At 65.0% G+C, this 27973-nt stretch overlaps 1 protein-coding gene across 4 annotated transcripts in view; it reads right to left on the reverse strand.

Annotated features, from left to right (window-relative positions):
• The window catches only part of ADCY6 (adenylate cyclase 6), a 45962-nt gene that overhangs the window by 7813 nt on the left and 10176 nt on the right, over nucleotides 1-27973 (reverse strand). Inside the window, exons 1-14 of one of the 4 annotated variants that reach the window (XM_073318325.1) lie at nucleotides 19702-19790; nucleotides 14611-14759; nucleotides 13326-14181; nucleotides 8091-8240; nucleotides 7085-7206; nucleotides 6583-6694; nucleotides 6086-6213; nucleotides 5437-5595; nucleotides 4376-4517; nucleotides 3981-4109; nucleotides 2618-2643; nucleotides 1421-1568; nucleotides 1038-1135; nucleotides 762-849 (exon numbers count right to left, since the gene is read on the reverse strand). In XM_073318325.1, the coding sequence (XP_073174426.1) occupies nucleotides 762-849; nucleotides 1038-1135; nucleotides 1421-1568; nucleotides 2618-2643; nucleotides 3981-4109; nucleotides 4376-4517; nucleotides 5437-5595; nucleotides 6086-6213; nucleotides 6583-6694; nucleotides 7085-7206; nucleotides 8091-8240; nucleotides 13326-14180 (2157 nt within the window). In that variant the 5' untranslated portion in view covers nucleotide 14181; nucleotides 14611-14759; nucleotides 19702-19790. Of the gene's footprint in view, nucleotides 1-761; nucleotides 850-1037; nucleotides 1136-1420; nucleotides 1569-2617; nucleotides 2644-3980; nucleotides 4110-4375; nucleotides 4518-5436; nucleotides 5596-6085; nucleotides 6214-6582; nucleotides 6695-7084; nucleotides 7207-8090; nucleotides 8241-13325; nucleotides 14182-14610; nucleotides 14760-16737; nucleotides 17034-18759; nucleotides 18913-19701; nucleotides 19791-27973 lie in introns of those variants that run through there. The other 3 variants (XM_073318323.1, XM_073318322.1, XM_073318324.1) reach the window with 3 other exon arrangements.

The following is a 27973-nucleotide window of genomic DNA, read 5'->3' on the forward strand; positions in this document are numbered from 1 at the left end:
ACGCGCTATCTCAGAGTGGAATTCCGGTGGACCTCCTGGCCCGGGACAGGGACAAAGCCCAGAGGAGGGGGGGCTGGAGGGAGTTTCAGTTTGGGGCTGGCTGGGGACATGGAGTGAAGGGCAGACGGGGTTGTCTGGCTCACTGTCCCCCAAAATGGACCCAGCTGAGGGGTCCTGTTCTCTGCTCCTACAAGCTCTGTGTTAGACCATGTTCCTGTCATCTAATAAATCTTCTGTGTTACTGGCTGGCTGAGAGTCCCGTCTGACTGCGGAGTTGGGGGGCAGGACCCTCTGGCCCCCCCAGGACACCGCCTGAGCGGACTTGCAGTGGGAAGCCCACAGAGGGGCAGAGGAGGCTGAAGGCTCCGAGGTCAGACCCAGGAAGGTGGAGCCGGGTGAGCTGTGTGTCCTGCAGACAGGCTGCTCCCAGAGAGGAGACTTCCCCAGAGTCCCGCTTGGCTTCATGGGGAGCAGTTCCAGAGCATCGCCCGGGGACGCCGTGACACCCCCTCCACAGCATGTCCTCCCCTCCCCCCGCACCACCACCCCCAGGCAGCCTCCGGAGGGCTCAGCACCCCAGGGAGCTCGTTACGCTCCCCTGGGTTCAGGGAGCTGGCCTGCACGCCGACCGAGCGGGGGGGGGGTGCCCACGCAGGGGGCAGACACGCCGACCGAGTGGGGGGGGGGGTGCCCACGCACACGCGGCCGATACTCATGCTGAGGGAGCAGACCACAGGCCCACACCCCCAGCTGATACTCACGCTGATGCAGGAATAGACAGCACAGATGAAGAGGATGTTGGCCAGGATGACGAAGATGCTGATGTAGACGCCGAGCATCAGTGGGGAGCTGTGGAGAGAGGGGCGCCGTGAGCCTCCCGCCAGCCTCTGGCCCGACGCGGCACAGGATGCCTGGGCCCAGTAGGTGCAAGAGGGGCAGGGGGGAGATGCTGCAGCCAGGCCTGCTCTGGGACCACACTGGGCGGGGCGGTGGGCTTCCAGCGCTGCAGGAGGGCACGGGCTGGGGGCTGGACTTACCGTGGGAACATCACAATCTGGATGAAGCAGATGAAGCAGAAGACGAGCAGCGTGCAGGCCACGTAGCCCCCAAAGCGATCGTCCACCTTCTTGGAGTACTGTGGGGAGAGGGGGCAGGGTTACTGCTGCGGGGGGGGGAGGGGACCCAGCCATGCTGTGGTGGGAGGGCAATTTGTTATGGCACGGGGGGGGCGGGGGGTGTCTCTCTGAGCCCTCGGTGGGGGTGAGGGGAGGCGGGCAGAGACGGGGAGCAAGTGCAGAGGATGGGGGAGGAGCAGAAGGGGCAAGGCAGGGGCTGGGGGCCGAAGGGCAGGATGGGGGGGAGGCAACTGAGGGCCCCCACTCTGGGGCAGGATGCGAGGAGGGACAGCGGGCCCCGGTACCTTCTTCTCCAGCTCCGGCGTCTGGAAGGTCAGCAGGAATTTCTTGACATGATCCTTGCGCAGCTGGTCGATGCTGCGGGCGTCGATGGCCCGGCCCAGGAACTCGTCCACCTCGTCCTCGGGGTTCAGGGCCTCCTGTGCGCTGCGGCTGCAGGGTCACGGGAGGGGTGTGTGATCATTTTGGCCTCCCTGCCCGCCTTCATGCCAGGAGCCCCCCCGCTGCCCACTCCCCTCCTCCCCTGAGCCCACCCCTTCTTTTGCTGCACTTTGCAGGGCTGTGACTGTCACGGAGTCCCTGGGCGATGCTCTGGAACTGCTCCCCATGAAGCCAGTCAGGACTCTGGGGCAGTCGCCTTTCTGTGAGCAGCCTGTCTTCAGGACACACAGCTCACACAGCTTCCACCTTCCTGGGTCTGACCTCGGAGCATTCAGCATCCTCTGCCCCTCCGTGCGCTTCCCCCCAGCGAGTCCACTCAGGTAGGGCTCCTGGGAAGCCAGAGGGTCCTGCACCCCAACTCTGCAGTCAGACGTGACTCTCAGCCAGCCAGTAAAACAGAAGGTTTATTAGATGACAGGAACATGGTCTAAAACAGAGCTTGTAGGTGCAGAGAACGGGACCCCTCAGCTGGGTCCATTTTGGGGGGCAGTGAGCCAGACAACCACGTCTGCACTTCACTCATGTCCCAGCCAGCCCCAAACTGAAACTCCCTCCAGCCCCTCCTCCTCTGGGCTTTGTTCCTTTCCCGGGCCAGGAGGTCACCTGATTCCTTTGTTCTCCAACCCTTAAGCTCTCACCTTGCGGGGGGGGGGGGGGGGGGGGGGGGGGGGGAAGGGCCCAGGCCATCAGTTGCCAGGAAACAGGGTGTTGGCCATTCTCTGTGTCCAGACCCCTGCCCACACCTGCCCTCTAGGGCTTTGCAATGATCATACACCCTTACCCCACCCCCTAGATACTTAAGAACTGCATAGGGGAAACTGAGGCACCCCCACAATATTCGGAGGAAACATTAAGAACAGGCCCACTTCGTCACAGTGACCTCCCCCCCTTTGGGGCACCTTCCCCCCTGGCATGGAGCCAGGACCGTGCCCCAGCCCGGGGCCGTCTGCACCAGGCACACTTGCCCCAACCCAGACTCCGGGCCGGCGGTTCCTGGGCCCTGCAGTACGGGGACCCCTCCAGGGGCCGTGTCCACTTACTTGTCTTTGCCGGTGTCCTCAATGCCCTGCAGACAGGGAGAGAGGGTGTTAGGGGAGATTCAGGGCATCACTCCCCCCCTCCTGGGGGCGGCACAGCAGCCCCCAAGGTCCCTGCCCGCCACGGCACCGGCAGGGAGTGAGGAGCTCCTGCTCCCAGACAGGCAGGGCTGGGAAATTCCCCGCCTAGGCCCCAGCTACAGCCCCCCAGGCACTAGCCCCACCCCAATCCTTCTTACTGATCCCCACCCTTGCTCCCCAGCTCTCGCTGCCACTCAGCAGAGTGCCCCGCCCCCTCGGCATTGTGCTGTGTACAGGCAGGGGGCGGGAGGGGAAACCGAGGCACTGAGGACTTGCCTGAGGTCACACAGCAGTGCAGGGGCAGAGCACCAGGGACAGGACCCAGGAGTCCGGGTCTCCAGCCACAAGGCCAGGCTGCCTGCCATGGATAGGGAGCTGGGCAGCCCCCGCGGGGGGGGGGGGGGGGGTATGTGAGGCAGGAAGGATCTAGGGGCTCTGCCCCTCCCCCCTCCACAGCCTGGCTGGACCAGCAGGAGTGTCCCCGGGCGGCTCCCAGGCCCCATTTACCCACCTCCGGACACTGGCCCCATGGCTTGGCCCGGGGACGGGCTCACGTGGCCTGATGGCCTGCCCCGCCTCACTGCCCAGCCAGGCAACCGCGCCATGGTAACCAGCGGTGCAACCACGTCCAGCTGCGCCATGGCAACCCACTCCAGGTGGACAGTGAGCCACGCCATGGCAACCGATGATGGACTGCGCCATAGCGACCGGCACCCCGCCGACGCACCGAACCAGAGCAACCGGCTGGGGAACCGCCGCAGACTGGGCCCTGGCGCCCGGGGCCACACCAGAGCCCAGCTGTGCCCGGGCGCCCGGCGTCATGACAACAAACTGCAGCATAGTAACCATGCGAACAAGCCATTCCATAGCAACCAGCCGCACATGCGCCATGAGGATGAACTGCCCCCCCCCCGGCCCGCTCAGCCCCCAGGGGGGGGGGGCAGGAAGAGAGCTGGGGAAACCCGATTCAAACCGCAGGAGTGAGGGGGGGCACACTGGCTGATAGGAGTGGGGGGAGCTCCCCCCTCCAGACAGGACTGAGTGAGCCCTGGAGGGGGCCCCACACCCTGTCCCTGCCACCCTCCCACTCCCACATGCTCCCCGCCGTGGTGAGGGGAACCCCTGACATGCAGAGCAACAAGAACCCCCCCTTGGCCAGCATGTGCCCCCTCCCACACACACACACGGCCAGGCCCAGACTCCAGCTGACAGAGACTCTCTTCCTTCCTTCCTTCCTTCGCCCCTGAGCAGAGGAAGAACCCCCAGCACCCCCCGCCCCACTCACCATCTGCCGGAAGGCCTTGGAGTCCTTGGTGCGGGAGAAGTTGCGGTCGGGCACCCAGCGCGGCACCAGCCCCTCCGTGGAGTTGGCCCGTGCCCGCTGCAGCTTGGCCAGGATGGCCTTCTCCTCCTTCTGCTCGGGGAGAGGAGGGCACAGGGTGAGGGGGCACAGCGGGGGCACCTCCCCCACCCAGCACCCTCCCCCGCCCCAAGTGCCCACCCACCCAGCACCCACGAGAGAGTCAGCCCCACCCCTCCTGCCCTGCCCCAAGTATCCACCCCCCCAGCCCCAGCTGCTTGCCCCGAATGCTCACACCCCAGGGAGGCGGCCCCCTGTGCTGGTTGCCCCAGGAGCCGGGGATGCATCGCCCCCACCCTGAGCCCAGCTCCTGGACTCACGCGCTTCTGGCTGCAGCCCACGATGAGGAAGGTCTCGATGTTGTGTTCCTTGAGGTAGGCATTACGCTCGCCCCCATGGCCGGGCTCCACCTCGTAGTCCCCATTCAGATACTGCAGCGTTGCCCATGTAATGTGGATGCGCCTGGGGCGGCGGGGGGGGGCAGGACACTGAGCCCGAGAGTCGTGTGTTGTCCCGCCCCACCCAGGTTCCCCGTCTAACCTGCCGCACCCCTGGTGTGAGAGTCCCCCCCACCCACGGAGGCAGGACAGAGCAGCTGCTAAACCCTGCGAGGAGAGTGCCCCCTACCAAGACCCCTGCAGTGCAGCCTCCTAGTGCCGCACTGGGGCCAGCCCCCGCAGAGTCCCCCGCCTGCCCCAGCTTCCCACAGGGGCCAGCCCCCCACTGAGCCTGCACCTGCCCCCAGCATCCCACTGAGCCCCAGGCGCCCCCCACTGAGCCTGCACCTGCCCCCAGCATCCCACTGAGCCCCAGGCGCCCCCCTGAGCCCCCCGCCTGCCCCCAGCATCCCACTGAGCCCCAGGCGCCCCCCTGAGCCCCCCGCCTGCCCCCAGCATCCCACTGAGCCCCAGGCGCCCCCCCTGAGCCCCCCGCCTGCCCACTGCAGCACAGCACCCCCTGGCGCCCCCCAGAGCCCCCTGCCTGCCCCCAGCGCCGCACTGAGCCCCAGGCGCCCCCCAGAGCCCCCCGCCTGCCCCCAGCGCCCCACTGAGCCCCAGGCACCCCCCAGAGCCCCCTGCCTGCCCCCAGTGCCCCACTGAGCCCCAGGCGCCCCCCAGAGCCCCCCGCCTGCCCCCAGTGCCCCACTGAGCCCCAGGCGCCCCCCAGAGCCCCCCGCCTGCCCCCAGCATCCCACTGAGCCCCGGGCGCCCCCCAGAGCCCCCCGCCTGCCCCCTGCAGCACAGCACCCCCTGGCGCCACAGAGGGGCCACCACTGACTGCGGGGAGAGTGCCCCCCGCTGAGCAGGCTGTTCCCCGAGAGCGGGGGGGGGCTCCCGTCTAGGGGCTGCCCCAGCCTGACCCGCCCCCATCCCCCACTCACCCGGCTTTGCCTCCGGCTTCCATGTGGTTGGCCAAAGTCACGTCGTTGGACCAGACGTCGAACTGCCACTTGCGTAGCCCCAGCACCCCGCAGTGCACGCGCCCGCTGTGAATGCCCACCCGCATGTTCACGTTCACCCCCGTCACCTCGCGCACCAGCCTGGGGGGGCAGAGGCAGCGTCAGACCTGCCCCGCCCAACCCCCGCGGCGCCGGAGGGGGGGCCCCGGAGCCCGAGGGAGCAGGCGCAGCCGGAGAGAACGACGGCCAGTCAGGCCCATGCCAGGCCGGTGAGAGACAGACGGGCCCGGGGCAGGTGACGTGAGTCATCAACCCCCTCGTGAGCAGCGGGGCGGGGCCGGCCCTGGGCCCGCCGCACAAGGGGGGAGCGCTCGCGTGAGCGGAGAGCGAGCACCCGGGGCACACGGCTTGGGTGTCGCGCGTGTGCGGCAACGGAGGGAGCGGGGGCATGGTGCGTGTTGCACGTACGGCAAGCGTGCCCGGCACCAACGGCCAGTGTGCACCGCAGGTGCCTGTGCGTACCACGTGGGAGGCTGGGGGCTCGTGCGGTGCACAAGCACATAGGCGTGACGATGTGAGCGGCACGCCGCTCGGCTGTTCCGGATGGGCCTGAGGCTCCCCCCCAACTCACGAGATGGCTTCTATCATGTCGACCCCCATCTCCACGCAGCAGTGAGCGTGGTCCCCCCGGGCCTCCGGCAGCCCCGACACACAGTAGTAGCAGTCACCGAGGATCTTGATCCGCAGACAGTGGTTCTCCTGGGAGAGGGACAGAGCGGGGCTCAGAAGGGAGGGGACCTCATGGGGTCTGCCCAGTGATGCCAGCCCATGGGCAGACCCCGCCCACCACCCTGCCAGCCCTACCCCTGCCTGCCCCCCAACCCTGCCCCCAGCCGATCACACCCAGTCAGCCCCCCGCCCTGCTCCTGCCTGTCCCCGACCAGCCACGCCCAGTCGGCCCCCCACCTTGCGCCCAGCCAGCCCTCTGCCCTGCTCTCTGCTGACCCCACCTGCCCCCAGACAGGGCCCCACCCCCTCCTGGGCCACCAGGCTTGCCGCCCCCCAGAACACGAAGCACCCCACGACGCCTGGGCACGGCCGGGCCGGGCCAGACATGCCCGCGCTCACCGAGGCCAGCTTGTCAAAGCGCGCAAACAGCTCGTTGAGCGTCATGACCAGCTCCTGGGCCGTGCACTGGGAGGCCAGGCTGGTGAAGCCCTCGATGTCTGCAAACAGGATGCTGCAGGGGAGGGAGAGTGAGCAGAGACAGGGCCCCAGCGGGTCAGACGCTCCCCCGGGCCTCAGCTGGCTGGGTCCCAAGCGCCTACACCTCCGACCCCCTTCCCTGTGCCCCCCAGGGCCCCCCCAATACCCACTGCCTCAGCCAAGCATCCTCAAGGCAGGTCCTCACCCTGCCATGCCCAGGGGCTGCTCCCCAAGGCAGAGCTCTGCCTGCCCCACGCTCCCACCCCCAGCGCCCCACAGGTCCCCCCAACCCTGCCGCCAACGGGTCCCCCTTGCAGGGGCCCAGGCCAGGCCCCCGTTACCCAGAGCAATTCTCGTAGGTGCCGAGGAGCCCCCCCCCCAGACATGGCTCCCCCCACCCGTGCCTGGGGGGGTCCCCCCACACCTGACGTTGTCGTGCTTCTGGATGTAGATTTTGTGGAACATCATGTCCTCCTTCTTGGTGTTGATGTCCTCCTTCATCTCCATGGCAACGTGCTGGGGCAGCACCGACAGCAGGAGGCGCTCCTGCACCCAAACCACACCCCCGTCACCGACACCCCCAAACCCCACACCCCCACCCCGCCGTCCCCCAAACCCACCGCCGTCCCCCAAACCCCACACCCCCAAACCACACCACCAACACCCCCAAACCCCACGCTCCCCGCCGTCCCCCAAACCATACCCCCAAATCAGACCTCTGTGCCCCTCAAACCTGATCCCTTCATGCCCCCCAAACCAGCCCTGTCAACCCCAAACCAGACCCCTCCATGCCCCTAAACCAGCCCTATCACCAAGACCCCCGAACCAAACCTCTGTGCCCTCCAAACCAGGGGCTGTACCCCCAAACCAGCCCCATCACTGACACCCCCCAAACCACACCCCTCTGTGCCCCCCAAACCACACCCCAATCACTAACACTCCCAAACTAGACCCTCTGTGCCCCCCGAAACCACATCCGTCACTGGCACCCCCAAACCTCCTAAATCACACCCCCGTCACTGTCACCCCAGCCCCAAACCACAGACCCCTTCAGTGGCCACAGAGAACAATCGATGCCCGTCAGCCCAACGGATCTGCAGAGTTCGCAGGTCCCCCCGGCTCTCCCTCGGCCCAGACTCCCAGGGCCCAGCGTGAACCGTTCCTCCCAGGCCGGGGGTTCGAACCCTCGGCTCGTTCCTGCTGCTGTCCTCCGGCCTGCCTCGCGCTGACCCCCCGCAGCGACTGGGCCCAGCGCCACGCCGAGCGGGACAACGCCCGCCAATGCCTGCCGTACGGCACCCCCGCGAGAGCACCCCAGACCTCGTGACCCATTTATAAGCCTCGACTCCCAGCCGAACCCCCATTGGCGCCGGTCAACGACCCCCCCAGCACAGTGCGGGGCTGCTGCCCTGACCCCCCGCCCCACCCACCTGCTGCCGGTTCTCCCGCTGCAGGTGCAGCCGGGCCTGGATGTAGCCGCGGGTCTCCTGGAAGGCCTGGCGCTGAGACACCTCGGCCGGGTAGTGGGTGCAGATCCCGATGATGTTGGTGCAGAGGAAGATCAGGATGTTGGCGCTGAGCTGGGGTCGAGAGGGGGTCAGTACCGACCACCCAGCCCAGAAAGCCCCCCCTCCCCTCCCCACCCCACCTCCCTGTAAACACATGCCCCCCCCCCCGAACAGGACACAGCGCCCCCAACCCACCCATCACCTCGGGGGGGGGTGCAGGCTGGCAGGGAGAGGGGGCAGGTTCAGGGGTGACCGCCAGAGATCTGGGGCTGGAGCAGTGGGGCTCAGCCCCCCTTAATGAGGCGAGAGGGGGGCAGGGGCTCCCTTACAACCGCATACTCTGAGCACCAGGGCGAGTGCATCCTACCTTCCCTTCGCTGCAAGCTTCCTCGCAGCAGTGCCCTGTACTAGAAGCCCGGTCTCTGCTGCCCTTTCCCACCCCCCGTGACAGGCGTTCGCCCCTCCAACTCGCCACATCTCTCTGCTCCCGCTCCAAGGCGGGGCACAGCCCAATCCAGGAGAGCTCCACTCACTGTGGGAGGCAGAGCTGGGGGTTGGCTGACTGTACCCCACAATCCCCACGGGGCTGCTGGGTGCTGGCCAGCCGCATCCCCAGGACCCACGGGGCTGGGGACAGTGGTGGGATTTACAGGACCCCCATCCCCCGCCCTTCTCTGTCCTGCAGATACCCCCGTCCTGTCGCCTAGCCCGAGCCCCCCACTCTTCCCAGCAGGGATGGGGCATTGGGGGCAGGGAGCTCTCAGCGAGGGCTTGCTGGCTGCTTCGGAAGCGGGAGGAAGCTGCAGGGGGTGGGGACGGGGGGGGGGAGCGGAGATGGATTTAGCAGGAGCTACACATTTGCCATGGTTCTCCCAGACCCCTCCCCCCCAGGGCCCCCAGCCAGGTCTATTTATAGCCGGGCGGTGCGGGGTCAGCACAATCGCATCCCGTCCAGATGAACACAGCAACTTGTGAGCCAGCCCCAGCCCGGCCACGGACCGGGGGGAGGGGCCACCCTCAGCCCAGGGCCTGATGGGTCTAGACCACCCCCCACCTCACACCCAGACAGCCCCGGCTCAGAGAGGCAGGACTCCAGCTCCCCCCCCCGCCCCCAGTGCCCGAGTCCCTACCAGCTGCACTTTGCTTTCGAACCCGTTGATTGGCTCCATGCAGGACAATGGGGGGGGGGGGCGGGAAATGTAACTTTCACCCCCCTCCCCATGAACCGTTCTAGACTCTGGGGTTTGGGCCCCAATCCTGGAGCGGGAGGGGGGGGTTGTGGAGAGGGTCTGACCCAGCCCCAAATGGGATTTTTACTGGAGTAAAAGGATTGAGGCATTGCCTGCTACATTGGAATTTGTATCCCGCGGGGGGGCCCCCCCCCCGACACACACATCCACAGAACTGGCTGCCGGGCACTCAAACTACCCCCCGCGGTGACTGCACAGGGCACGGCCCTGCCCTCCACCAGGCACTCAAATCACTGGTTCACTTTGCAGCGTGGAAAGTGTGCCAGGTTCCCAGAGCGAGGGGGGAGCCCAGCCCCCAGGGCTACCGGGCAGCCGGTCAACAGGGCCTGGGAACGCAGCTCCCTGCAGAGCAGACAAAAATAACTGGGCCCCCCCAGGGGGACTCCCAAGAGCCAGCCAGTGAAAGCACCTCCCGCCCCACACCCGTGGCCCTGGGACGTTGGCTCCCCTGGGCACCCTGCCCCAACTCCCCGCAACACACTACAGGACCGGCCCTGTCAGGTGCCTTTTCAGAGACTGGTTGATCCTGGGGGCTCCGCGGTGCCACCCCCCACAGGCGGGGGACAGGTGAGGAAAACCATCCCCCTGGACCTCCCCAACGCTGCACCCCTTGCAGTGTGACCCCCTCCGAGAGCCGTGCACACTTACCCCTCCCCAGTGCTCTGTGTCCCTCGCATGCTCACCCTGCTGGCACACTGCCCCCAGGACCCCTTACCCACCCACTGCCCATCATTCCTTCCAAGGGGAGTTCCTATTTACCACAGTGCCCTGCACGAAGGGGGCATGTTAAAGCCACCCCCGCCCCTCAGCCAATTCAGGGCCCTCCTTCCTCTCTCACACACCCCAGCTGCAGCTCCCACGTCCCACCCCAGCCCTGGCCGCATCGTAGGAGTGGCTGGTTCAGACCTAGACTGGTAGAAAGGGGGACGGGGAAAGCCCACAGGGAGGAGATGTGAGAGTGGCTCCTTCACTCCCCTCTGCGACCGCACAGAGTCCAGGAGGCCGTGGGATCCTCTAAGTACAGCCAACAAGAGGACCTGGCCGGGGGTGGAGGGGGGGGGAGCAGCTCCAGGGCACCACAACGCCCTGACCTTCCCCAGGCCCCCCTGTGCTCCGAGCTCTACTTCCCTTCCGGCGGGGTCAGCGGCACCTGCCCCTCCTGGGGAGGCTGAGGGGCCACAGACCGTATCTACGATTTCCCAAGGGTCCGTACCTCCATTCAAAATCCTTTAGGGGTCCGAAAATGAAGAAAGGTTGAACTGTCTGGGCGGATGGTGCAACAGGACCCTGGCATCCGGTGAAAGCAACCCCCACCCCAATGCCCAGACAAAAGGGGCTTCGAGTCCCATGCCCGCAGCGGGTCCAGGACAGGGGTCCACAGCCCCCTCCCCAGCCTCTCTCACGTACCACAGGTGGGTCCCTGTGCCCCTCTGGCCCAGCTCTCTAGAGCTTGTGATGGGGACCCTGCCCCAAGAGCTGCCTGGCTCCCAGCCACCTTCAGAGGTGCACACAGGCATGCTCCACCCCACCCCACCCACCCCTCCCTGGTGTCCCACCCCAGGGCCCCCAGCCTGGGGACACTGGCTGGCATCTCCCCCATAGGCCAGGCACTCAGCGAGAGGGAGACCCTGCCGCCAGGCACCCCAGAGCGCACCCCAGGCTCCCCACGTCTCCTCGTCTATCCACACCCCATCCACAGCCACGGGACCCTCGTCAGCCTGCCCCCGGCCAGCCACCACCAGGCCAGAGGGGGACACTCGAGCAGAGTTCCCCCAGGCAGCGTCTACCACCCTTGACCCTCCTTCGCGGAGCAGGGGGCACTGGCTGGGGCTGTTCCTCCCCCCCCCCGCCCATGTTGATCATGCATTGTCCCCCCATTAGTTGTGTTCTGGGCTCTGTGGTCCCTCCTGGGGGGCAGGGGAGGCCTTTGGCTCTGGGTGGGGTCAGGGTCACACCCCCCCCCTCGGGATTGAAACTCACCCTCACCCCACCATCCTGTTCCCTCTGCCCTCGGGGCCTCATGCCCCACTCCCATCCTCCCACAGACAGTCTCCTCCCAGCCCCCACAATAGAGGGCTTTGTCCAGTGTGCACCCCTAGCCCTCCCGAGAAAACCCCCGGCCCACAATAGAAGGCTTTGTGTCCCTCCCCCCACCTCTGGAGAGGAGACAAGGGATGGTCCTATGCACATCCCGCCCCAGGGGAAGGGGGCAGCAGGAGGCGGTGCTCAGGGGGTGGCAAAGGGGGACAGGAGTTAGCGCTTAAATTGGGGAGGGGGTGAAATGGGGCAGGAGGCAGTGTTTGCCTGCAAGAAATTAAACTATAATATAGAATTAAAATTTACACGTAAAAGATTTTCACAAATGATACGGCCTGTGAAACTCCCCACCACATGATGTGAGCAGCAGAGCGAGGACAGTCCACCCACTCAGCTGGGCACGGCAGCCTCAGTGACCACACCGAACCCCCAGACAGATTCCCTGTCCCCAGCACCCCTGGGGAGGTTTGCCGGGGGGAGAAACTTCCCTGGGGAAAACAACCGAGGGGAAGGGGCACGTTCATCAGTGATTAGACTGATTAAACTCTCCTATGGTTGGGGACAGGGCAGCCATGGGAAGACATACAGCCCCCCAGCCCACCCCTCCCTGAACCCCAGTTCCCCCGCACAGAGGACAGACAGGGGCCCCCCACTCCTGAGCTCTGCCGCCCACTGAGAAAGTGACACAGCGTGTAGGGAGATGGGGTCTAAGTGGAGCATGGGGGGGAGGGGGACAACCCCATTCCAGGAGCCCTGGGGTGGGGGGGCATGCAGGTCACACTGAGGGTCCCATCCTTCCCAAGGGGGTACTAATGGGGCAATGGAACAGGGCCCTGGGGGTCCAAGGGCCCAGAGGGGCTGGGGGAGGAGAGCTCCTGGCTGCTTGTCCTCAGCTCTGGCCACTGGCCCCCTCCAGGCCCCATATTTACTTGCCCCCCCACACGGTCCCTCCCCTCACCCCCACACCCCTGGTGGGGGGGGCTGCATCACTCTGCAGAAACATATGGTTCTAATCAGAAGCTGTCCCCCCCACACGTGTATTGCCATGGAAACCACCTGCCTAATGGGAGTGTGGGAGCAGCATCCCCCCCAAGACAGCAGGGGCCCACCCCTAAGGGTGGGGGCACTGCAGAACTCACCCCCCCACACACACACCCCCCTCGGATTTGCCGCTGGCTGCTAGCGCCAGGCCCTGACTCCCACGGTTCCCCTCCCCCTCCCCACCCGGGGCGGGGGGTGGGGGGGTCCATGCACAGAGCATGGCAGCAAGGAGAGCTCCCCTCGACCCCCACAAGCCTCAGCCCAGCCCCACAGGGGCCTTGTGGGGAGACGGGGGGGCAGCCCCTGTGGCCCATTCACTCCTTGGCATCTCTGGCAAGCCTGCCCGGGATGGGTTGGGGGATGGGGGGAAGGGCACTGGGCCCCCAGTCAGACGGGAGTGGGGCTGGACTCACACCAGCCCCACTGGGGAGAGAAGCCAGCGCTGGGCCCCGCCGGCCCCCCCCAGAGCCCAGGCACAGAGATGAAGGCGGGAAGCAGGGTCCTTCTGGGTTAATCATTCCCCCCCGAGACAAACATCCCCCTCCACACCCAGCCCCACACCCAGCCCCCCATTGTCCTGCATCCAGGTGACCCGGTAGCAGGACTGGCTCAGGCCCACGGGTGTCGAGACGCTCCCCCCACCACACACACAAACCCACTGCCGGGAGGGAGCCACCACTGCTGGGCACACCCTCAGCCCACACGTGGGAGGCAGTTGCTCCCCCAAGCCCAAATATTCCCTCCTCGAGCCCCATCTCCCCAGCAGAGCAACACCCCCGCAGCCCGCAAAGCCAGGCCCCGCCCCCAAAGCCAGGCCCCGCCCCCATACCTGCTTCCAGAGGAAGGGGTCGCTGGCGTTGAGGTGCCAGGTGATGAGCAGGTGCAGGGCGGAGAGCAGGGCGCCCGCCCCCACGGCGGCCCGCATGCGGACGGGCAGCAGGGTGTAGGTGATGTAGATGAAGAAGACGCTCCACCAGACGCCCTCGGAGGCGCTGCGGGGCGCGGCCATGAGGGTGCCCAGGGCCTGCACCCCGCCCAGCGCGGCCAGCACCAGGTAGCTCACCACCCACATGGAGTCCTGGGGGAAGGCGCTACGGCTGCACAGCACCATGAGGGCCAGGAAGAGGGCGGTGGCCACGGCCAGCGCGGCGGCGTAGGGCACCCGGGGGGTGCCGGGGGCGCAGTGGAAGAGCAGCATCACGCCGCACACCAGCACCAGCACCCCCATCAGCACCGTCAGGCTGCTCTGGTTCATCTGGAAGAAGTACCGCTGGTAGAGACGCTCCAGCTTGGCCGACTGGAAGCGCTTGGAGCGGAAAACCTGCAGGAGGTGCTGCCAGCACTCGCCCGCCGACAGCCGCTCCCCCGGCCTGGCCCCCGCCTCTGCCGCCTTCGGCCCCTTGGCCTCGCCGTCCTCAAAGCCCAGGTCCACCGACTTCAGCCCCAGGTCGCCGGCGCCCCCCGCCAGGCCCTTCTTGCTGTAGTGGTCCTCCTGCCAGGAGCAGGTCAGGCCCAGGCCAGCCCGCGGGTGGGCGCCCCGCTCCAGCTCGGGGTCCTGCAGGCAGCTCATGTAGCGTGGGCTGCAGAGCGAAGAGCGCGGACGCTGCCCCTTCCCGTTGCGCTCCCCCCATGCCGTCTTCCGCTCGTCCACCTTGGGCACCAGAATGCCGCTAAACCACGACATGCTGTGGGCGCCAAGGAGAGGGGGGCATTAGCACCTGGGGGGACGGGCATGGGGGGGACATCAGTGCCAAAGGGACACCCGGGGGTACCGGTGCCCAGGGATGATGAAGGGTCAGGAGGCAGGGGTGGGGGGCATCAGTACTGAGGGGGCACAGGAGATGCCAGCACTGAGCATATGGCAGGTGGGCACCCAGGGGTTGGGGGGGGGGGGGAACAAGCAGGAGGCTTCGGGGGGAGGGTGTTGCTAGGAGACTCCAGCCCAAGGATCCACAAGGAAGACAAGCTGCCTGTGGGGGTGCAGTGAGACCCCCAGGAAGACCCTAGGCTGGCACAGAGGGGGTCTGTACATGCCCTGCTTCCCCCCACTCCCAAATTCCAACCCACAGTCTGGGGGCAGGATTCCCCAAATTTAATCTCCCAGGAAAACTCACCTGGGTGGCTGCTCTGTGCCAGGAGCACCGAGCTGGCATGGGACGAGCCGGCATTTAACCCAACAAGTCGGCAGGAGGGCAGTGCCCCAGCCCAGCGACCTGGCTCCACCTCACGTCCAGCTGGGCACGGGGCAGGCTGGGACAGGCACCTGAAAGCAGAGGTAAGCTCAGTATCCCAGCCACCGACAAAGGGGCCACCCCAGCCCCTCCCCCTGTGCCAACCTCACCCCCTGGAGCCACCAGCAGAGACAGACAGACACGGCCCCACCATCGCCCAGGCCTCCTATCCCCCACTGTCCAGCTCCTGGCCAGACACCCAGCCCAGGGCTGGGACACAGCGCAGAGATCCCCACAGCTCAGCACCGGGGGGTCCCAAGGCAGTCAAGGGGATGCAACACACACACACAGCCCTGCAGCAGCCTCAATCACACGCAGGATCTCTGTTCACACTCCACTCTGAACTCCTGTGTGGCTGTTAAACAGCCCCTGTGCCCCAGCCCAGGGGTGGCTGCATCTCAGCTTGGGGCAAGGGGTCCCTGTGGGTAACTCCCTGGAACCCTTCGAACGGAGCAAGAGTTGCCTCCCACTCCAGCACTCCACCCCGGGGGAGAGAACAGGTGGCGTGAGGGGACCTGGCGACCACGGGAGGCCACGAGCCTGGCTCCAGCCCCGCAGAGGATCCTGCTCCGAGTCTGATCATGTCAGAGCTGCCCCAGTGTTTTAAACTGACCATGCACCCCAGCCCTGGGCTCCCCACTCCCAGCTCCACCGGTGCCCCTCAGTCCCGACCCGCAGCCCCCTGCTATCCCAGCCCTGGACTTCTCGGGCTCACGATCCCCAGGGCTGTTAGGGACTTGCCCTGCATGTGACAGGGCCACCCACCAGAGCCCTTTATTGCGGCCCCAAGGCCCCTCCCCCAGCTCAGCCTGGGTAATTCAATATGCAGCAAAACTCGAATAATCTTCTGCTTTCAAACTCTATTTGTCTTGAATGGCGGCCAAGCCCGCGCGCCCATTTAGCTCCAGCCTCTTCAGAGAGTTATTCCGTCTCCTCCTACAAGGCCCTTATCTACATCCCGGGAGCCAGCATCAGCGCCATGACATCACTCCCCGTTCCTGCGGGGACAAGGCACAACCCTCCCCAGGGAACAGCTCCTGGCCCCCGACACCCCCTTCCGGCCAGAGACCTCAGAGCATCTTGCAGAGGTCCTTCACCCAGCACCAAGATGCAGCCACCTCTGGGATGAGAGGTGGCAGCTGATTAACAGCCATACAACACCTCAGGACAGGAAGGGAGCAACAACCCACAGGGGGATTTTAGGAAAGCAGAACCTGGCCAGGACACCGGGGTTAGAACCCCGACTCCCAGGCACGGGGTCCTCTGGTGGCCCCTCCCAGGCAGGTCAGGATCCCGGTTCTACGCCTCAGCCCTCACCTTTCTTGGCGCAGGGCCTTGCAGCATGGGGGTCTGTGCCTCCCACTGAGGCGCCTGCGGGGCCACTGGGCTCCCCAGGGGTCACCCGGCCAAGTAGGGACCCCAGCTGCACCTGCTTGGCTCAGGACCACTGATGGCACCGGAGCGTGGCCCAGAGATGAAGGGCAAAACTTAAACCAGCGCTGCTGCGGGGGGGGGGGGGGCGGGAGCGCTAGGGTGTCCGGAGATTATGGGCACAGACCCGCTATTTGTTTTACACAGGCAGCTATGACCCCCCCCCGTCACCCCAACCCGCAAACAAGCTGGCTCCACTCCGCAGGCCCCGTGGCCAGTCCTGGGGAGAGCGGCCCCGTCTGCCCCCCGAGATTAACCCCGGGGCCCGGCTCCTGCGAGCTTCCCCGGGGGCGCGGACACCCCTGGCCCCCGCGGCCCCGGGAGAGCCGCTCCTGCCCACCCCGCTCTGCAGGTGCCTCGCCGGGCTGCACCGCCCCTCCCCGCGCCGGGCCCCCTCCCCGCGCCCGGCTCGCCCGGCTCCTGCGGCCAGGGCCCCGCCAGCGCGCCCCTCTCCAGACAGCGCGGCCTGCGCCTCTGCCCTGCGGGCCCCCGCCCCGGGCAGCCCCTCGCCCAGCCCGGCCCGGAGCCCCCGCCCCAGGCTGCAGCGCCCCGGGGCAAGGCACGAACCCCGCCGCTCACCGCGCGTCCTGCGCCCGGCCGATCCCGCTGCCGCGGGGAGCCAGGCAGCGCCCCGGCCCCGCGGGCTGATCCCGGCCCCGGCTACTCGCTGGCCGGGCCGCGCTCCATGGCGCTGTGGGCTGGGCCGGGCCGGGCCGGGCTGGGCTGGGCCGGGCCGGCCGGGCCCTCCCGTCGCTGTCCGGGGTAAACGCCCTGCAGCCCGGATCCAGCCGCTCGCCCCGCTCCCGGCGCTCGGTGCGCTCCGCGCGGGGCTCGCAGCCAGGCGGCCTTAAAGGCGCAGGGGCCCTTTTGCCTCCCCCCGCCCCCGCCGCGATGGGATGCGGGGGCCGCGGAATATTTCCCTGGGGGGAGGCGCGCGCACACACACGGAGGCTGCAACACACACGCGTGTGCACAGAGCAACACACAACCAGCCAGCAACACACACACGTGTACACACAGCAACACACAGCCAGCCACAACACGGGTACACACCGCAACACACAGCCAGCCAGCAACACACACACAGCCCACAGCACTCACGTCTACACACACGTGTACACACACACAGCCAGCAACACACACACGTGTACACACAGCAACACACAGCCAGCAACCCAACACGGGTACACACCGCAACACACAGCCAGCCAGCAACACACACACAGCCCACAGCACTCACGTCTACACACACGTGTACACACACACAGCCAGCAACACACACACGTGTACACACAGCAACACACAGCCAGCCACAACACGGGTACACACCGCAACACACAGCCAGCCAGCAACACACACACAGCCCACAGCACTCACATCTACACACACACTTGTACACACACACAGCCAGCAACACACACACGTGTACACACAGCAACACACAGCCAGCCAGCAACACACACACAGCCCACAGCACTCACATCTACACACACACGTGTACACACACACAGCCAGCAACACACACACGTGTACACACAGCAACACACAGCCAGCCACAACACGTGTACACACAGCAACACACAGCCAGCCAGCAACACACACACAGCCCACAGCACTCACGTCTACACACACGTGTACACACACACAGCCAGCAACACACACACGTGTACACACAGCAACACACAGCCAGCAACACAACACGGGTACACACCGCAACACACAGCCAGCCAGCAACACACACATATATATACACACACGCACCAAGCCAGCAACACGTGTACACGCACACAGAGCCCACAAACACCCTGCGGAGCTGAGATGCCAAGGGAAAGATCAGCTCTCCCAGTTTGTACAGGGGCCAGCACCTGGTGTGTGCTGGAGCCCAACGCACCCACTGCCCTGCGGGGTCCTTAGGGTGCTGCATTAGATACATAACCCCCATGCCCCCAACCCAGAGACCTCTGTTATATCTATTAATGGGAAAACCCCAATAACCCCCATGCCCCCAACCCAGAGACCTCTGTTATATCTATTAATGGGAAAACCCCAATAACCCCCATGCCCCCAACCCAGAGACCTCTGTTATATCTATTAATGGGAAACCCCAATAACCCCCATGCCCCCAACCCAGAGACCTCTGTTATATCTATTAATGGGAGAACCCCAATAACCCCCATGCCCACAACCCAGAAGACCCCTGTAATATACAGTGTCAGGATCTAACCCACTGATGGGCCCCCTGCCCCAAACAGGGGAACCCTATAACAGCCCCCATCCCCAGGTGAATGCACCCCTGTAATATCCATGGAGCAAGGGCCCACCTTGTTCCCCAGGCATGAAGCCAGTCTTTGGGGAACGCCTCGGGGAGGGTGCCCTAGTTCTGGGGCAGCGCCCTGCTCCCAGTCCTGGCTCCCCAGTGTGGAGCTGTTATTTATTAACTCGGTCCTAGTCGTGCAGGTCAGAGGGAAACCGGCCTGGTTCTGCTCCCCTGCACTGCTCCGGATCTGCCCCGGCATTAATGAGGCCTGCATGCAGCAGCCTGGCCCTAGAGCCTGAATCCAGCCCAGATCCTCGCGGGAGACAGGCTTAATGATTAATTACCGACGAATTCCGGCAGCTCCTGGGTGCCGGGAGGTCTCCGCCTTGCCGTGCCGTGTCGCTCTGGGGGTTGGCACCAATTTCTAGGGCTCAGCCCATCCCGGTGCCTCGCTATCCCCCGCCCCGCACTCCCTGCTCCGTGCAGATTGGCATTTCCACAGATAAGGCTGTGAAAATCTTCTTACATGCACTTCTTCGAGCTGCCAGGCTGCTACGGGAGCGATTCCCGGAGCTGGGCCCTTTGGACGCCGTTATTTATTTATTTATGTATTTATGTATTTCTTTCCCTTCCTTCCTTCCTTCCTTCCTTCCTAAATTTCCATTGCATCAGATTCTGGTGCATGGGATCAGGGCAGGGGAACCACGTGGGTGACATTAACCCTTTCAGGACCCCAACAGGAAAATGAAAAACCAACGGGCTTCCCCACAAGACAACAGGGAATAGAACCCAGGAGTCCGGGCTCCATGGCCTATGTTCTAAGCCACTAGACCCCCTACCCTGCCAGACCTGGATCTCTGTGTGTGCATTGCCACCATTAACAATCCTGTGGCACCTTTTCCAAGAGGAGACATACTGGGCCCACTGTCCTGGGCAGACACAGTGCCCTTTGTTCCAGGTGCACCTGGAATTCTTTCCCACTCCCTGTCGGAAGCTGTTGCTGTGAGCGGTTAAACAGCTGCTGTGGCCCACCCTAGAAGAGGCTGCATTTCAGCAGTAGGCGAGGCAATTCCTGCACACAGCTCAGCTCCTTACCTTTGTAAAGCTCTCTGGGATTAATTATTACAATGATATTTTCATTGCCAGGTTCCAGAGTAGTGATAAGCTAACACATCTCCAAGCACCCAACACTTATTAACTAAGCTTCCCCCCTGCACAAGGAGGTGGATACAACCATTCCCATTGTCAAGGGGTAAACTGAGGCAGGGGAAGGTGCCGTGACTTGCCCAAGGTCATGCGGTGAATCAGCAGCAGAGCTGAGGCAAGAATGCAGGAGTCCTGCCATCCAGGTGTTACTATGTCCCTGCAGTTTCGGTTGCCAGACGCCATGGTGCCCGGAGCCAGGAAGGGACACAGGAGTGATATGGAGCGGCTGGGTCCAGCACCAGAGAGGAGCAAAGTGCGAAGACGTCACCAACAAAACAAAACAAAACAAAACAAAACAAAACAGAAAAGCACTAGCCAGGACCAATGGCAAATCCTCCCCTCGTATCAGATCCCTCAGCCTGATGAGCCAGTTACAGCCACCTGCAGCATCCAGCCCCGACCCCCAGGGCAGGCCCTGCACTGGGATCCATGTCAGGGAGGTGACTCCGGATTTACTCCGGGGCAACTGAGCTCAGAATCCCGCCCTGAGCACGCTGCAGTCACTGGGTGACTCCAGATTTCCTGAATCTGGCCCTATTTACTTTAGACGTGGTTGGGAAAGGTTCAGAGGCAAAGCTGCACTATGCCCGGGTTGCTCTGAAATCCACCCAGCTCAGGGCGGCCAAACGGCCCTGCGCTCTGCCGGATCCAGATCTGGATCAGAATCACACAGCGCGAGCTGGAAGCCCTCCCGTTACAGACAGGGAAACTAAGGCACAGAGAGGCCGGGAGCTCCCCTCCCCCCCACCAGCACTCCTGCCCTGCTCCCCGCAGCGCCCCCTGGGGGAGGGGCCAGGGATGGACTAGCTGGGCCTTGCTGCCAGCTGTGAATCCAGGCCCTTCAGAGCGGGGTGTTTCTCAGTGGGTCAGCCCCAGTCTGAGCCTCCCCAGGTGCCCACCCCCATACGCCCCCCCCGCCACGCCCAGCCCCCTGGGCACCAAGAATAACACTGAGGTTATCAGCACCCAACTTCCATTGGGCTTCCCATCGCCTAGCAACAGACCTGTCACCGGCTCTGCCTCCGATTTGATTGATCCAAATTATGCTGTAAACAAAGTTGCCATGGCAACCCGTGGAATGGGGGGTGAAAGTTCACAGGCAAAAAAAGACAATGTTCCAGGATGTGATGGGGGGAGGGGCCAGCACCAGAGGGGGCCCTGGGGGAACCCAGCGGGTGCTGGACGGGAGACAGGGTCTTCAGCATCTCCTCCAAGGCTCCTTCAGGGAGGGAAGTGGGGTCTAGTGATCAAAGCAGACAACCGGGAGCCCGGATGCCTGGGTTCTATTCCCTGCCTTGCTGTTCAACCTTAGACAAGTCACTTAACACCCTCTATGTGCCTCAGTTTCCCCAGCTGCGAAATGGGGCTCACGCGCCTGACTCCACTGTGCATGGGCTTTGGGACACCAGCAGCCTGCGGCAGCAGCTGCCCCTCCCAAATCCGACAGCTGGAACTGCTGCCCCAGGGTCCTTCGCCGCCTCCAAGGGGGGGATGGCGTGGGTGTGCATGCGTGTGTGTGTGTTTGCACACAGGCATGACTGTGTGTGACCACGTGCACGCGTGACTTGTGCGTTTCCAAGCCTGGAGGGGTGGCCAGACCCCAGACTTCCCCAGAGCTGGGCCCCACCCTGGGAGGGCAGCTGGGACCAGCGGCAGAGGGCTCTGCTCCCATTTGGCTCTAAGGAGCGGCCCCGAGCTGCAGTGCTGGGCAGACCCACTCCATGGCCTGGCTGTGCCGGGGGCCCTGGCGGCATGGCGGCATGGGGGGGTGCATGCCAGGCAGAGGGGCAGCATTGCACGGGCCCCACGGCAGCAGGGTCTGACCGCTGATTTCAAAGCTTCCTGCGCCCTCTGGTGGTGTCTCCCAGCTGCTACCAGCCCCACCGGGGCGCAAGGCCGGGACCGGCTGGGGTAGGGGTGCCCCTTTGAGGTACAAGCACGAGGACACCCAGGATGATGGGGAGCCCCGAGAAGGCGACAGCCGGCAGCGGGCGCTGAGCGTCCCGACGGCGTTCCTAGAACAGCGACCGCCACAAGGGAGGGTCCTGGGAGAAGCTGGACGCCGGGCGCCAGGAGCGACCCAGCCCAGCCTTGGCCTGCAGGCAGCTGCAGCGCAGCGAACCCCCCGAGACCAGCCCTGGATCCGGTCTCAGGGTGGTGGTAACAGCAGGTGGGGAAAGGCCCTGCCAGGCCTGAGGGGCTCCCCGTGGGAGCAGGGGCTGCCCAGAGCCCAGCAGGGGCAGGTGTCACGGAGAACACATGGGCTCTGCAGGTCTGTGCCGGTCACTAAGCACCACGGTACACATGCAAACCCCCCCCCATGAACACGCTCCCCACCGCACACACGCCTGCCCAAGTCTGTACAAAAGCAAAGCCCTGCTTTGCACACTCACACAGGGACACTCCTGTGTGTGTGACACACGACCACACAACATGGCCATGCACACACACACACGCACCCCCTTCCTGTCCTCAGTCCCTCCGGGCAGCTTTTCTCCACCAATGCCCTGGCATCATGTGACCCTTTGCTTTGCTCAATTGCTCATCCAAAGAGACCCTCCCTCCCCATCCCCCTGCCCCAGCCCCCCCCGCCCCATGCCTGCCCCACACACATGGGAGCTGGCTCCAGTTCCGGCACTGCCGTACATGCTCTGCCTTCAGGAGCGTCACCTCCCAGATGGCTCAGTATCCCGCAGCCCTGGCCACAGCCGGGAGAGCAGCCTGGGCAGGGACGCAGGGGGCTCTCTGCACAGGCAGGAGGCAGGGGGTGAAGAATGAACGAACAAATGGATGTGTCCCCCGAAAGGCTCAGTCTGGCCAGCTCCTTGGCTGGTCCCCGGCCCCTGGCCCACTCCCCGCCCAGCTCTCGCCCCACACCTAACTGGAAACAGGCCCCGCTGGAAGATGCTCTGCAAAAAGGCACCTTCGCCTGGCTGGGCCCATGTGGTTCTGGGAGCCCAGCAGAGGCCAGGAGCTACCATCTGCCAGCCAGGGCCCAGCTCAGGGTCCCCCCATCCAGGAGTCCCCCCGCTCGGTCTGCCAGGGCGACGCTCAGGGGTCCCTGGGCTGGCTGGGGGGAGGGCAAAGCTCTGACACCACGGTGATGGGCACGGGGAGAAGGGGAGCTGGCAGCGGCAGACGGGATGTGATGCTGAGAGGGAGGCAGAGCCAGTGACCGAGTCGGTGACCCTGGAGCGCTGCCTTCCCCTTCCCCTGCCCCCTGGCCGCCCCACTGCCCGGTGCCGCCAGAGATGTCAAGCCCGGGCGAGCTTGCAGCAGCCGCCTCCCCGCCAGCCTTTCAGGTGAGCAGAGTCCCCTGCCCCCCGCTTGGGCATTTAACTCTCTGCAGCCCGGGCTGCAGGCTGTGGGCCAAGGTGGGGGGCGCGCAGAGGGTCCCACTCCCCACCCTGAGTCTCCATTCCCCCCCAGGGCATGCCCCAGCCAGCTTCTTGGTCCTTAGCTGGGCCCAGCCTGGCATGTGACGGTGAGCGAGCACCCACCTGCACCCACCGGCTGCCCACCGCCCCAGGAGAGGGAGGGCCAAGGTGGGGGAACTGGGGATGGAGCCTGGCAGTGTCTTGGGGGCTGTGGGAATGGGACATGGGGCCTTCCCCTGCTGGGGGGCCCTGGCTGTCTTGGGGTGGGGTCCGGAACGGGACATGTCCTGCCCAGCTGCCTCGCACGGGAGCTCCCCCTATCAGGTCGGCAGCTGGTGCTCAGCATGCCCCGTGGGCAGAGCCGAGGGGGCAGGGGCTGCTGGAAGCCAGGCACGGCCAGGCAGGCCCCTGGCACACGCGCCAGCCCCACCGCAGTGGTGAGGGGCGGCAGCACTGGCTGCCCCCTGCCCACTCAGCAGAGGGGCCGCAGGGCCAAGGCTGGGGGGGCAGCAGGGTGGCCAGTGCTGCTGCTCCTTGCCCTGCCGTTTGGGGGGGCCCCTCAATGGCCAAGCCCAGCCTCAGGGACACCTCCCCCACCAGGGAGTGACCCCCCCAGGCCTGCCCCACCCCCCAGGGCCCTGAGCACCCCCCTCCCTCCAAGCCATGTACCATTCCTTCCCCATGCTAGTCTGGGCCGGCCTGTTCCCCAGCACACAGCGCCCTGTTCCCGCCTGGCCCAAGCCCCAGATGCTCAGAGAATCTCAGCTCCCCTTGAGCTCCCAGTGGGTTTTCCAGCCCTGCCTGCTGGAGGGAAAACCCAGGAACCGGCCAAGGCCCCAGAGCTGGAGCAGCCTGACACCGTCCCAGCCCACGGGGCCTGCCTCCTGCTCCGGGAGACCGCTGGGCTCCAGACCTCTGCGGCCCCCCCAGGTCTGTCATCCCGTCTCCCCACAGACCCCCAGAAACACGAGAGCCACTTCAAGCACTTGGCTGGCAGCATCACCTCGGACCCCACTGCCAGCTTCCTCAAGAGGCAGGTGGGAATCCGGCCAGGGGGTTCCTGGGGAGAGCCCAGGGCAGGGGTGGAGACTGGGGCGAGAGGAGGGAATTCTGTAATGGAGACCTTGTTGGTGCCTACCGGGGCAGGAGGCCGGGGCACTGATGGGGGAAGTGGGCTGGGGGAGCAGGTGGAGAGGAAGGGGGCAAGGAGCACTCAGAGCCCTGGGGATGGGGCGTTATTGCAGCTCAGGTCCCAGGAGGCCCTCCGGGGTGATCCCCACACTCCAGGGACATAGAGTGGGCAGGGGGGCCCTGCCATCCTGGGTGGGGCAGCTGGCACCCTGCACCTCTTGCCCTAGGGCCCTCGCTGCACCAGAGGGATGGACCTGCCCCACGGCAGCCTGGCACTGCAGCCAGCAGCCTCCTAAAGCCCGGGCGGAGGCAACCTCCAGGCAGGCAGCTTGGGGCACAGAGAGCTGTGGGCCCTACAGGCATGGTCCTCGCACCCCTCCGTTCAGGGGGTGCTTGTGACGATGTGACGCAGCAGGGAGGGGGGAGTGTTGACCTGGGAATGTGCCTTGGGGATGGGAGACCTGAGAGCCTGTCACCAGGAGGGGGAGGTGACACCTCTGCCCAGGAATGTGAACAGAGGCTGCAGGAGGGAGCCTGCTGGGGGGGTTTAGTTTCAGTTTGGTGCTGGGTGGAGGAACGCAGGGAGCCCCAGGGCTGGGGTCTTAGCTCCCTGCTCCCCCAGAAGGACTTGACTGAGGGGTCCTGGGTGTACCCATAAGCTCTGTTTTGGACTGTGTTCCTGTTGTCCAATAAACCTTCTGTTTTACTGGCTGGCTGAGAGTCTCAGTGAATCCCAGGAAGAGGGGTGCAGGGCCTGGACTCCCCCACACTCCGTGACAACTGGTGGCAGCGGTGGGATGTTCTGCACCCCGTGAACGGCGCTTCCTGCAGTAAGTGACTGGGGAGCAGTGTGACGATGTGACTCAGCAGGGAGGGGGGGAGTGTTGACCTGGGAATGTGCCCTGGGGAGGGGAGACCTGAGAGCCTGTCCCCTGAGCCAGGAGGGGGAGGGGGAGGTGACACCTCTGCCCAGGAATGTGAACAGGGGCTGCAGCAGGGAACCTGCTGGGTGAGTTTAGTTTCAGTTTGGGGCTGGGTGGAGGAACACAGGGAACCCCAGGGATGGGGTCTAAGCTCCCTGCTCCCCCAGAAGGACGTGATTGAGGGGTCCTGGTTGTACCCACAAGCTCTGTTTTTGGACTGTGTTCCTGTTGTCCAATAAACCTTCTGTTTTACTGGCTGGCTGAGAGTCTCAGTGGATCCCAGGAAGAGGGGTGCAGGGCCTGGACTCCCCCACACTCCGTGACAACTGGTGGCAGCGGTGGGATCTACTGCACCCCGTGAACGGCGCTTCCTGCAGTAAGTGACTGGGGAGCAGTAAAACGAAGGGGAATTGACGGGGACCAGGCGTGCTGAAGATTCAGAGAGAGACGGTTTCGGGGGGCGGTTAACCCCTGGGAATGTGTGACCAGAGAGAAAGACTTTTGCAGTAACAGGGTCCCCCGGGGGATTGCAGCGAGCGGTCCCAGGGGCGGAGGAATCTGCAGCTCGACCCTGGCAAAGAGGTGGTGACCTCGAGAAGGACTGGCACACGAGGGGCTTTTCCTGGAAACCGTGGGAAGCTGCCCGGCCTGCGAGGGGCCAGCAGGGAGATGTACGCTAAACGCCTGAAGAGCGACCTGGTGGAGCTGTGCAGGCAGAGGGGGCTGCGCATCGGGAGGTCCACCAAGGAACAGCTGATTGCCCAGCTGGAGGAGAGGGATCGCTTGGATGACCTGATCCCTGTCCCTGAGGGAAGCCGCCCGGCAGACGCAGCGTGGGCCCTGGGGCCTGACCGGGCTGGGAGGGGTCAGACTGCTGCTGAGTCACATCGTCACAAGCAGTAAAACGAAGGGGGATTGACGGGGACCGGGCGTGCTGAAGATTCAGAGAGAGACGGTTTCGGGGGGTGGTTAACCCCTGGGAGTGTGTGACCAGAGAGAAGGACTTTTGCAGTAACAGGGTTCCCCTGGGGATTGCAGCGAGCGGTCCCAGGGGCGGAGGAGTCTGCAGCTCGACCCTGGCAAAGAGGTGGTGACCTCAAGAAGGACTGGCACATGAGGGGTTTTCCCTGGAAACCGTATAAAGCTGCCCGGCCTGCGAGGGGCCAGCAGGGAGATGTACGCTAAACGCCTGAAGAGCGACCTGGTGGAGCTGTGCAGGCAGAGGGGGCCGCGCATCGTGAGGTCCACCAAGGAACAGCTGATTGCCCAGCTGGAGGAGAGGGATCGCTTGGATGACCCGATCCCTGTCCCTGAGGGAAGCCGCCTGGGGGACGCAGCGTGGGCCCTGGGGCCTGACCGGGCTGGGAGGGGTCAGACTGGTGCCCAGGACATCCCGAGACCCTTCCTATCTAGGCCTGGGGGAGGGGTTGGGAGAAGCCCAGCGAATACCGAGGGCACCCTGGCCCTGGCAGCCAGCAGGGGATCCTCCCAGCGGAGCTCCCCATCCCTGGAGCAGATGCGGCTAGAATGGGAGAGGGAGATGACAATGAGGGAGCTGGAGGATCATGAAAAACAACATAAGCATGAGCAGGAGGAGAAGGAGAGGGAATGTCAGGAGAAGGAGAGGCAATGTAGGCATGAGCAGGAGGAGAAGGAGAAACAAAGACAGCATGAACTGGAGCTGGCCAGGCTGAGGAGCAGTGGGGCCCCGGCTGCGGTGAGTGCGGGGGGACCCAAGACTGCAAGGAGTTTTGGTAAGTGCTTCCTGGCCCAGCGGAAGGAGGGGGAGGACATAGATAGCTTCCTGACGGCCTTTGAGAATGCCTGTGAGCTGCACAGGGTTGACCCTGCGGACAGGCTCCAGTTCCTCACCCCCTTACTGGACCCCAAAGCCGTGGAGGTGTACAGCCGAATGACAGGGCCGGAGGCAGGGGACTATGAACTGTTCAAACAGGCCCTGCTCCGTGAGTTTGGGCTGACCCCCGAGATGTACCGGAGAAGGTTCCGGAGTCGGCGTAAAACGCCTGAGGTCACCTACCTACAACTGGTCAACCGGATGCAGGAGTATGCCCGCAAGTGGACAGCTGGGGCTCAAGCTAAAGGGGACCTGCTTGACCTAATCGTACTGGAGCAACTGTATGATCAGTGCCCTTCCGACCTGAGGCTGTGGCTGGTGGACAAAAAGCTCGAGAACCCCCAGCACGCAGGGCAGCTGGCCGACGAGTTTGTGAACAGTCGGTCAGGGGGTAGCTGGGAGGAGTCCCAAAAGAACAGGCCCCCCCCGATGCAGAGAGAGAGTCACCAGGGGGCCTCCCAGCGGGGAAATAGGGAGAACCCCCTCCCAAGGGGAACGCCTGGCGTCGGGCCCCTCCGACCCGCTCGAGGGGACCAACGTGACCTGAGCTGCTATCACTGTGGCCAGAGAGGCCACGTACGGTCCCAGTGCCCCGGGCTCAGGGACAAACTGAGCAGACCCAACCTACCCAGGGTTAACTGGGTAGGGACTCAGCTGGATGAGGGGCAGACGACCCAGGAAAGGGGGCCTACCAGTTTACCACCTGCCCCGGAGGGAAGAGTACCCCAGGCCAACTCCGCCAGAGGGCTGGAGGCTCTGGACTCAGGGTCCTCGGTTTACAGGGTGGGCGCGGGGCTGTCCCTCCGGAGAGAGTGCCTTGTTCCCCTGGAGGTGGATGGGAGGAAGGTCAATGGATACTGGGATACGGGCGCGGAGGTGACGCTGGCCCGGCCTGAGGTGGTGGCCCCAGATCGGGTGGTGCCCAACACCTACCTGACCCTGATGGGGGGGGGTGGGACCCCATTCAAGGTGCCTACAGCAAGGGTACACCTGAAATGGGGGGCCAAGGAGGGCCCCAAGGATGTGGGGGTACACCACTATTTGCCCACTGACGTTTTGATGGGGG

Source organism: Lepidochelys kempii, chromosome 20, assembly GCF_965140265.1.
Source record: "Lepidochelys kempii isolate rLepKem1 chromosome 20, rLepKem1.hap2, whole genome shotgun sequence".
Classification (NCBI taxonomy): domain Eukaryota; kingdom Metazoa; phylum Chordata; order Testudines; family Cheloniidae; genus Lepidochelys; species Lepidochelys kempii.